This window comes from Polyodon spathula, chromosome 14 (assembly GCF_017654505.1).
Source record: "Polyodon spathula isolate WHYD16114869_AA chromosome 14, ASM1765450v1, whole genome shotgun sequence".
Lineage (NCBI taxonomy): Eukaryota > Metazoa > Chordata > Actinopteri > Acipenseriformes > Polyodontidae > Polyodon > Polyodon spathula.
This window is the reverse complement of record NC_054547.1, coordinates 15,081,821-15,093,006: the sequence shown is the minus strand read 5'-3', so window position 1 is coordinate 15,093,006 and position 11,186 is coordinate 15,081,821. Positions and strand designations below refer to the sequence as shown.

The 11,186-nt window shown below is 37.7% G+C and overlaps 1 protein-coding gene across 1 annotated transcript; it reads right to left on the bottom strand.

Annotated features, from left to right (window-relative positions):
• Positions 1 to 5,958: 5,958 nt before the first annotated feature.
• LOC121326559 (dynein light chain Tctex-type 5-B-like) lies at positions 5,959 to 10,485 on the bottom strand. The gene is made up of 2 exons (XM_041269897.1): positions 10,346 to 10,485; positions 5,959 to 10,035 (listed from the first exon to the last, which is right to left on the bottom strand). Exon 2 carries the CDS (start codon positions 10,010 to 10,012, stop codon positions 9,410 to 9,412), a length of 603 nt encoding a protein of 200 aa, XP_041125831.1. The 5' UTR covers positions 10,013 to 10,035; positions 10,346 to 10,485; the 3' UTR covers positions 5,959 to 9,409.
• Positions 10,486 to 11,186: the final 701 nt, after the last annotated feature.

The following is an 11,186-nucleotide window of genomic DNA, read 5'->3' as shown; positions in this document are numbered from 1 at the left end:
CTTTGCAACATAAGCAGAGATTGTGTTGCGTTGCCAGTCACAAGTTCACATAACAACCAGGGAATCTCCCGTGTTCACGTGAACTGTACTGTTGTTTTCCCTTAAAGCTGCAGACTATCATAACAACGTTCAGTTCTTCCACAATTTAGACTGAAATCTGGTTCCTTTTTATTATATCCCCAAAGGGTTTTACAAACATGGACGCAAACTTTCTCCACCTGTGTTAATCTGTGAGACAGATAATGGTGCCTCAGTATGGGGATCGGAACACTGAAATGTGGAAGAGCCCAAGCTTAACCGGGGGTAACCTCGCTGGATGGAAAAGTACAGGCTGAGTTCTCCCGTGCAAAGTGCATAATAATAGGGGCATGGTATAGTCAGTCCGCCTCTGGACCCGTAGGGAAATGGTAATAGATCTAATTTGGAATGTGATGTAATAGCTGTCCTGCGTTTTTTGTTCACGCTGGAAATCTGGTACCTTCCTACAACTAAAGCTACCTTTAGGGTCTGTAAATGAAATGAATGTTAACGAGTGTCCGATAAACGCGAAACTACAATGGAAGTTAAGAATGTAGAAACACCTTACACGATTTATATTAACAAAAACGATATATTGGTTTTTATTTTCTTAGTCCTGTTAATAGATTTAAAAGAAAGCATAGCTGCTGTTAATTACAAAAATGTTAGACAAATTGACTCCACCTCTTCAGCGTCTTCCTTTCTGTCATATACCAACCAAATGCAGGGGGTCAGCTTCAACAACATTACAGGGGAGTTGGTTCCAGACCCTCACAATTCTCTTTGTAAAGTGCCTCCTATTTTCTGTTATGATTGCCCCTTTATATAATCTCCATTTGTGACCCCCGGTCCTTTTTTTTTTTTTCAGGTCAAAAAAGCCCCTTGGGTCGACATTGTCAATACCTTTTAGAATTTTGAATGCTTGAATCAGATCACTGCATAGTCTTCTTTGTTCAAGACTGAATAGATTCAATTCTTTAAGCCTGTCTGCATATGACATGCCTTTTAAACCCAGAATAATTCTGGTCTCTCTTCTTTGCACTTTCTAGAGCAGAAATATCCTTTCAGAAATATCCTTACCTAAAACCATGCTGACTGTTTCCCAGGATACTCTTACCATACAGGTAATTTTCCATTTTGGATCTTATTATAGTTTCCATAAGTTTACATACTGGTATAATAGAAGTCTGGCTTATTGGTCTGTAGTTGCCTGGTTGTGTTGTGTCTCCCTTTTTGTGGATCGGTATTACGTTTGCAATTCTCCAGTCTGTCGGTACAACCCCGGTCTCAAGAGACTGTTGCATGATCTTGGTTAGCAGTTTGTAAATAACTTCTTTTATTTCTTTGAGTACTATTGGGAAGATCTCATCCGGCCCAGGGGATTTGTTTAATTTAAGAGCTCCTAGTCCCTTTAACACTTCTGCCTCAGTTATGCTAAAGTTATTTAAAACAGGATGACATCTGGGGCATGTTGCCCGTATCCTCCTTTGAAAAAACTTGTGAAAAGTAATCATTTCATATATTTGTTATTTTTCTCTTCATCTATGATTTTGCCATTTGTATCTCTTAGACATTTTACCTCCTCTTTGAATGTTCTCTTGCTGTTATACTATTGGAAAAAAAACTTTTTTGGAATTGGTTTTAGCCCCCTTAGCAATGTTCATTTCTATCTCTCTCTTGGCCTTTCTAACTTCCTTTTTGACTTATGTTTTGCAGTTCCGTGTGCTCTTTCTGTGTACTTTGTTCCTGGTCCCTTTTAAATGCTCTGTAAAGTGCCTTTTTTTCTCTGAATATTTTTTTAATTGATCTATTTAACCATTTTATCCATTTTGTTTTAGATTTAGATTTGTCTACTTTTGGGATGTAATTGTTTTGTGTCTTTGATACTACATTTAAAAAAAGCCATCCTTTTTCTGTGGATGTTGTCTCTAGTTTACTCCAGTCTACTTCTGTTAGTCTCTGTTTCATTCCTTCATAGTTTGTCTTCCTAAAAGTCTAAACCTTAGCTTTAGTCATTACTTTTGGGGTTTTAAAAAGCACTTCATATGAGACCATGTTGTGGTCTGAGTTTGCCAATGGTCCTCTGACCACTGTTTTAGTTATTCTGTCTTTGTTATTTGAAAAGACTAAATCAAGGCATGCCTCCCCTCTAGTCAGTGCCTTGACAAATTGCATTATGAAGCAGTAATTTGTTACTTCCACCATGGGTTTTCCCATTTTAAATGATGGTTAATCCTCTATTAATATGGCTTCTCCTTTGCTGCACACATTTCTAATGTCATTGTATAACAGGTTATTTTGCTCTGTGCCTGAATTTGGCGGTCTATACCATGCCCTTATTATTATGCCCTTTGATTTTTTGTCCATTATAATGGCCCATATTGATTCTGTGCTATTTCTTTCTTCCAGATTTAACACCTGGGCTTCAAGACTATTTTAGATGTATAGCGCTACCCCTCCACCTCTTCTGTCCTGCCTGTCTTTCCTATACAGTGTATACCCACTAATATTATATTCATCTCCATCACTCTCGGATAATCAGGTTTCTGTAACACCTATCACATCGTAGTTACTTGTTAGTGTAGTCTCTGGATCTAGCGACAAAACCGCTAAGTTGGTAACACTGCTCTTGCCACTGACTTGCAACAAGGAGATGAAACATTTGTATACTGGTATTACAGAATAAAATACCAGGGGTACCATCCATGTTGGAAATTCTAGTAATGACCAACACTGGACAAAGATGTTTAGCGGGTAGTGATGTTTTTCAACTGGTCGTGCAGGTTGAAGACAATAACAGTACCCTTTATTGTAACAATATAACCAATGTCCTGCCATCTGCACTTACTCTAAAGTTAGGTGTGTAGGTTACCAGATCAGCATCAATGGCTGGCATTTTCGCCAAAGATGTATCTGCCACATAATATGTGTCTAGTTTTACATAAACGTGTGTGCATGGAATCTTGTAGCAAGAAAAGGACAGAGATAAAGGCGTTTCACTAACTATTCTGTGCACTGAACCCTCTTCCACAGATACAGTACTATACAAAAAGGCTGTTGCGTTTTTCTGCCCATCGCTTTGTGATTGATCTTTGAGTAAGAGTTGTCAGTTCCAGTTTAAGATGGCGGTAGTGACTGTACTGTGGTGTTCAGTCAGGTTTATCCAACGCTTGGTAAGTTTCAATTAGAAAGGGAGTGTTGCATGATCGTGAGGGACACAGGGGGAAGTCGTGCCAAAGACACCACGCATAGTCATAAAATGTCAAATGCATGAGGTAAATAATGTACATACAGACCGAGTTACTCAACTGACTAACACTAGCTGCAAATGTTAAGTAGAGTCAGTCCTACCTGTGTAAAAAAAGACAGGTATGTTACTGTACTAAATCAAATATTCAAAAAATCTCATGCATTGCAATGTAAGAGAATAAATAGAATATATGCTCAAGAAGACAGGTGACTGGTGTGACTGGACATTATTCCTACAGCTGATTTGTTTTGTTGTGAATACTTCATTGCACCAAGTTTATAAATGGTAATCTTATGTACATGTAGGCTTGATAAATGCTTCTTGGATTGCACCAGGCACCTCATACTGTGTGTACAAAGTGCTAAAGTTTTGGTCAATTTTATACACTTCCTTTGCATAACTCAGCCATTGCAAAATACTGGTTGGCAGAATTGTATTAATCAAACCAGGTAGATACACATGGTTATAGGAAGTATGCCGCTAAAATGAGTGTAGAAAAAATACACGACTCGAATATATATATATTTTTAACTGTTTAATAGCCTATTCTGTGTATTCTGTATAATGTTATATTATTTCTGCATAGATCATTACTGTGTTTGCCATGCTAACGTAGCAATGTGCATAGTTAACGAATTGAATACTGAAGCAACTGGAATTCAGTTTTTCACCAGATTAAACCTGTAGACACATGCAGTTAAAGATATCCCTTCTGCTCCAGAAGAACACCAACATTGCAATGTGTTTTCTAAAGAAACCGTCACTATTAAAGTAGTTAAAGTTTTATATTGTAGTATTTAACCCTGCAAATTAGATATCGGTTATGTCAAGCAGAGTTTGACATAAAAAAAAAAAAAAATAATAATCATCATGTGCATCTGCATTATCTCCATATTGTACATGTGCACAAAGTACATTTAAATATGGTGTTTGTTAACATAGACTTGCATCATGTACCTATTATTTGCACTTCAATTTCTCATCCAGTTTTGAAGACTGTATAGGTATTTTTTTTCATTTGCAGATTTGTGCACCCCAGTATAGATCCTGCAGTAGAGGTCGGTTTATTAGATGTGAATATATCCTAAATAAACCCTCTTTAAAGATCGGCCATCAGAGAAGGTTTTTCAGAAACACCCCTGCCATGCGGTTTTCCATTTGAAATGACTGTTTTGATTAATCTGGCAATCTTTCCTTTTCCCAAAAACGTTTTGCTAGAGGCTTTACTGTCTGTACAACCTCCTGAACATTTCAACTTTACTATTACATTTAAAGCTATAATATATTGGAGGTGTTTGTATCATGAATTTGTGTATAACACTTTGTACAGCATAGGGTTGCATATGGAAAAGATTTGGAAGATATATTGAATATGAAATAAACAAGGCTGTTTTTGTGCACTTATTACTATGTATAACACTAAGGCTTAGACCTATGTTTGACCTGCATATTTTGGATAAAGATTAAAGTTCTAGTCAAAATTCAAAAAGTTTAACTCTACTGCTTGCAGTTGCTGCCGGACAGGTTCTTCACTTTAAGCCGTCAGATAATGGAGAAGGGAATACAGAGGTAACTATGAAGGAATGGTAAGTTAAAACATGTTTAAAAATAAATAAAGTAACCCATGGGACTGTAGTGGAACAAAAAGTGAAATATAATATTTTTTCTACAAATGTAATAAAACATTTTGTGTCCATGTACACGTTTTGGTTTTTAAACTAAAAAAATGTCATTCCTTTTTTTTTTTTTTTTAAACCTGTATAAAGACACTGGTTAGGGATTCCATAAAGGAATTGTGCAGTTTGGCTTTGGATTGTACAGTATTTTAACCACTAGGTGGGGCTATAACCATAAATAATGGCGTGAGTCTAATTAGTTTTGAACAATTTGATCGAGTTTTTTCTTTCTTTGGTAATTGCTGGTTAATTCAGGTTTCATTGTTTTTAAGTATGTTATCTAGGGAAATACTTTAGCACAATTAAAGTATTATTTAGTTTTGAATAACCTTAACGTGCAATTAGCACTATGTTATAGTAAATACATCTCTTAGGAGTGAAGTAAACCTTGCTCCCCATCCAACGAGCTGATAAATACTTCTCCACAGTAGAATGTTAGTTATCAAGCCTCATGCATTGGTTTCCGTTGCACAGTATCCAGTCATTTATGTTATGGTAAAAATGAATTAATTATTTCTGATGTGTATTTGTTTGAATATTCTTCCCAGCACCAAGTTGAATACCTTGGCCTGTAATACTCTCCATTCCTCTTGCTACACCCAGGTATGTGAAAGACACAGTCTCTCAGTTCGACAGCATTTGTGAAGTTCAGAGTGACAAAGCATCTGTTACCATCACCAGCCGCTACGACGGTGTCATCAGCAAACTATATTACAATGTAGATGATAGGGCTGTTGTGGACAAGCCTCTCGCGGATATAGAAACGGAGGCTGTGAAAGGTAAGAATCACATACTGCAATGAAGGCATTTCAGGTAAGACCTTCGTCATTGTGTGCTGTAAAAGAGCACATTGGTGCTTTATTGGCTGGTTAAGTCATTGTTGCCCATTTTTGTCATGTTTATTTTTATTATTATTTTTTTTTTACACAGTCAGTCATAGGATGTTCAGCAGTACAAGAAATACTAAAATAAATATAATAAATTCAATGTTTAATAGTTTTAATAGTTGTGGATGATTAGTAAAACAAGAAAAGAGCTAACTTTTTTTTTTTTTAAATACACTTAATTCTTTGTGTGTGTTTTGTAAGTCCATTGTAGATCTTCTGTTCTTTCCTTGGCTTCCTCCTGTGGGTCATTCTACAGTTAATGATCGTTTTATTGTCAGGGTATTTAGCTCAGCGATAACTAGAATCTGAAATGTTTAATATGGAGTTTGTCACGCCTGCGTTTGTTTTGCAAGTCCACGAGATGACATCTGCATGCAATGAACTTACCAAAGCAACAAATATCTGAGAAACAAGGCCTTGTGGCTGCTTTAACAGACCGTGATTAGCACTGGTCTTGGACTACCTAATGTTACCTTGGTTAAGGTTGTCCCATGTTAGGGCTAATCAGGGTCTGTAAAATGAGACAATAAGAAAAAAATTTAATTTACTGGAATGCTGTGTTATGGTATCTCCAGCCATTATCTTACACTGTTATAGTATCTATGATGTGTCTTGCCAAAGATGGTTAGCGTACCCTAATGCAGTGAACCACATTTCCATGATTAATAATACAAATGATGCGTATTGGAATTGTATCTCCAGTTATGCTGGCACTTGAATAATAACAGAAACATAGTATGGGTTTTTCTTATGGCTTTTAAGAGTAACATTTTTGCTGCTGCCACTGGTTATTGATTACTAAATGCACAGGGATTAGTTGTACAGGGAATAATATTTACACATCATTTGTACAGGGAATAATATTTTGTCCTGCAGGGGGACTGAGTAGCAGCTTTCAAATTGGGTAGTGATTAAGGTTAGAATTAAAGGTTTGGGGTAAGATTGTGGTTTATGGTTCGGATTAGGTTTCATATGTAGATGCCTTTTGGAAGCATGGACATCCCTGGAGCATTTGCCTTGAACGTACGGACGACCTTGCTGTTTGTTAATTTCACGTGTTAATAAAAAGAGACCTATATGCAAAACTCCAAAGATAAATGAAAACTGTGCGATGAGTCTCATGTTCACCCTACACAACCTAAACTATAGTATCGCAGCACATTGCTGAAACACATGCCAGCTTTAAGAATGCAGTCTTTGGAACAGAGTGCTCTGCATGTCAAGTGGGGAGAGAAGCAGAGCAGAGACCCCGCCTCCCGCCCCGTGCTCTCACCTAGCTCTTATCTGTGTGGAGCACCCTCCACTTTAATTGCCCACGATTATCTCTCCCTTTCCACTCATCAGGCTGGACTCTCGAAGCACAGACCAACCAAGTGTGAGCTTGTTCTGCATCATTTTTTAAAAACAAAACCCCTTTGTCGTTCAATTATTTATTTTTTTATGAGCTAACCTCCTGGGAAGCAGCTAAATACTGCGCAGCAAATTGAAAGAAATCCAAAGACATTCTAAAGAGAAAACATCAAAATACAGTTATTTTTGCAAATGTCTACATATAAAATGTTTAAATAAAACGTCTGATTACTTCCCTCTCTTCAGCTGTATTTGAACACATTGTAGATTGGTGCAGAAAGTGCACTGAATGAAGTAGACCAATAAAATCAACCGCTAACAAACTAAATGGCAAATTAACTTATTCTCAAAACCGTTGCATGAAGTAAAAACAAATGAAATATAACAGCCTCATAAATCTCATTAATTACAGTGGCGTGAATAACATAAGGGTAACTGTCCCATTTTTGTTTGTTTTAGGAGGACAGGATGAACGGGCAAATGCATCCATGAAGATTCAGGAAACAAGTCTGTTTTAGCAATGCCCCTCTGTATTCTTTGAAGAGGGGATTAAGTTGTTGAATCGCCAGCTGGTCTTGAAGCCTGCATTCAAAAGTTTGAGCTCAGCAGGGGAGCAGAGACCTGGGCCACAAGTGGAAACTTCTACCTGCAATCACAGCCTAACAAAGAACTCTTATTGGAGAGTTTATTAAATACCCCACGGGGAGTCTGTAATACGCTCTGTAAAATTCCATCCAGTGACTCTCCATCAATAATTAAAAGAGCTGTCCGCAGCGTACTGGAACAAAACTGCGGAAAGCTGAACTAGCATGAGATCATAAACCTTGTGAGAAATGGAAACCAAGCGTCCTGGTCATGCTGGCAAGGTTCATGTTAGCTCAAAAGATGGAGGTTCAACACACAACACTACAAGGTTAATAAAAATAGTTGGCTACTTGTTTTGTAATGCAATACCGTTCACAAAAAAATGATTCTATTTCACTTGGCGTGAACACATTATCAAGATCTTCATACCAATTTGCTCCAGTTTTGGATTAAGAAAAGGAAAAGTCTTACCAAACTAGAAACCAACATGTTGTTTGTGTCCATTTCCAGGCCCTGCCCAGATTCAATGCTAAAGGTGAAGTCGTAAAAGCTCACATCATGAATGTCAGCTGGTCAGCTGATCACAGGATTATTGACAGAGCCACAATGTCCCGTTTCTCTAATTTATGCAAGTCCTACTTAGAGAATCCAGCCTCTGTGCTCATGGATCTGAAATGAAAGCCACCAGAACTCTCAGAAACAATTCTCGTCTTTTTGTTACAATGGATAAACTGTTACCAGATTATAATGTATACTATGTTTCTGCCCTCTGCTATTCCACTTGTATTAATACAGTCTGTAGTGTACAAACACACGGTTCCACTAAAAATATTCTAACTGACTATGACCTGACATGTGCCAGCCTTCTCTGAGTGTTCACATTATGTGCAGGTGATATACTGATGGTGCTACAGTCATGGTTACTGTACAGTTATGAGCAGTTGCTTTGTCTTTTTTATATGTTTTCAATCACAAAGGATGATCAAAGCTGGTGTCTTTACTGTTTATGTGGTTCAGGATTGGTGGGATCTATATGTATGGTCTTACAGGGGACGGTGGGTTTATAGTACAGTTAAAAGGCACTATTCTGAACCATGAAACAGAAATGGGAAGATCATGTAAGTACCTAGATGGTAATTCAACATTTTAACAGGTTCTTTTTGTAATCTTAAAATGGAAAAGTTTCAGTAAAGTTTTAGCATGTGAAAGATATGTCACGTTCCTTATTTTTTTTCTCATTAGACTATTTAAATCCTATTAGACTATTTTTGTTTTGCTGCTTTATTACCATGGTATTATACAAGCAGCTAGTAGGACCTAATATGCCAAGAACAGTCTTCACCAGTAGAAGGCACGCAAATCCTTTATTAATGTCCAGTACAAGCATAATAAGTAACAGACCCTTAGTAGGAGGTTATACACGATGTATTATCTGCTAATTAGTCGCAAGTAAGTACATCATAAATGCCTAATATGTAGTGTTTAAAATAAAGTGTTATCCAGACTTGTGTGCGTGTTTTGTTTTTGTTTATGTTGGTCCCGTGTGTTTGCCTCACATAGTTGTTTTTCGTAAATTGATTTTTTGTCTTTTAATTTATCGTTTAAACATTGAAACAAATTGCAGCATTTGAAGATTAAGTTATTTATTCAGAATATACGGCGTACAGAACGCAGAGGGCAAAAAGCGAGTGGTTTTTGAAACAGTATTCTGCGTATGTGTCTACAGACGGACACCACACGCTCCGACTACAACAGCACAAGTCCGACTGCTTGACCGGTCCCAAAACCACGAAACAGATTATTTTATATCTCTCGAAAAACAGCAGCTCCTTCACCGTGTGTTTAACACAGTCTGCGAGCTCCCGTGCCAGCGCTGAACACGCGTTTCCATCGTACTCTGCATTCCTCAGTCGCTCCTCTGCAACTGCTTTCATCACCTGCCGCGCCTCTTCTGCTGAAAACGTTTTCTCAGGTTGCGGCTGGCAGCAGTTATCCACGGGGTTTTTGTATAAAGACTTATTTGCTGCGATGCTTTTGGGATTAAACGCGAAGATGCTCTGGCCGCTGAGCTCCCTCGATTTGACAGTCCGAGTGTCCTTGTCCCGTTTCCTGTGGCTCTCCCTTTTCGCAAGGGTTGCTGTGTAGAGTTTCTGCGGGTCTCTCGGTTTTGCCCCAGTGCCTGCTGGACTGCACATGGACGTCACTGCATCACAGCTGCCAGCTTTCCTTTGTTTTTCCATTTCCATTGCATGTTCCTTGTCGGAGCAACCTGGCAGGTATAGAAATAATTGGTGACAGTATGGTACAGTAATACACGCACAGGTTTCATTCAGTTTGTTGTCGCCCGTGTATCTGTAGCAGTTGCAATCATACAAAATACTGTCACATTATGAATTCGTTTGTCTGCGCTAGAAGTTGTCATCTGAATCGGAACCCCCCTCACCATACTACTCCATACACACACACACAAAAAACCCCAATATTTATGAAGGTCTGCATATTTAAATGGCAAAAACTTAAAACTAGTAAATCTTCAGTAAAGAATGGGAACGTTTATTTAATACATGATCATTACTTACCACTTTCTGTTTAAATAACAAGAAACGTCCCCCGTTCTATAATTGCAGGTTATTTGTACTCTCCAGACCGTTTATCGCGTAGGTCAGACTACATTAGCCAGTGTTGTACCACTTGTTTTTCAGATTAGAAAGGGAGAGCTCCTGCTAGCGTTCTAGTGACGTCACTAACATACTTCCAGACCTCCGTCACCAATGGAGTGAAAAAAGGCTTCTCATTATTATTATTATTGCACAGCTGGCTGTCAATCACTTTTACTTTTAACTCACATCAGAGATGCTCTTTTCTAAATGTTTAATAACAATCAGCTCCTCACGTTGGTAATTAAAGAACTGACCCAGGACATTTAGTAAGCTATTAAAAAAGGTCAGTGTCACTCAAGCTTTCTGAAGGTCAATAGCGACAATAGACTGGAGCTAAATGAGTTTTCTTTGTGGATTTTCACACGTACGGTGGTTTCCGTTTGCCTAGTCTGACTCGCATATGCTCGGAACATTTTCCTCATCTTAAACATTTAAACGATTTAGCATTTCTCAAAGTCTGCTCTACTATCAGTTAAAAAAAAAAAAAAAAAAAAAAAAAAAAAGGTTTTAAGGTTTGTAAAGGCTATGGCACATAAACAATTATCCCGAGCCTGTAGCCGAAGACATAAAAGCTGAACTGCAATTTTTTTGTTGTGGTATTTGCAGCTTTTACTATGGAAAATTATACTAGAACACGTGAGCTATGATTATTTTATTTATTTATTTATTTATTTATTTATTTTTTCTTGAAGGTAAACCATAAGAACTGAACAATGTGAAAATGACTGCACACATTACAATTTGCCCTCAATCAACGTTG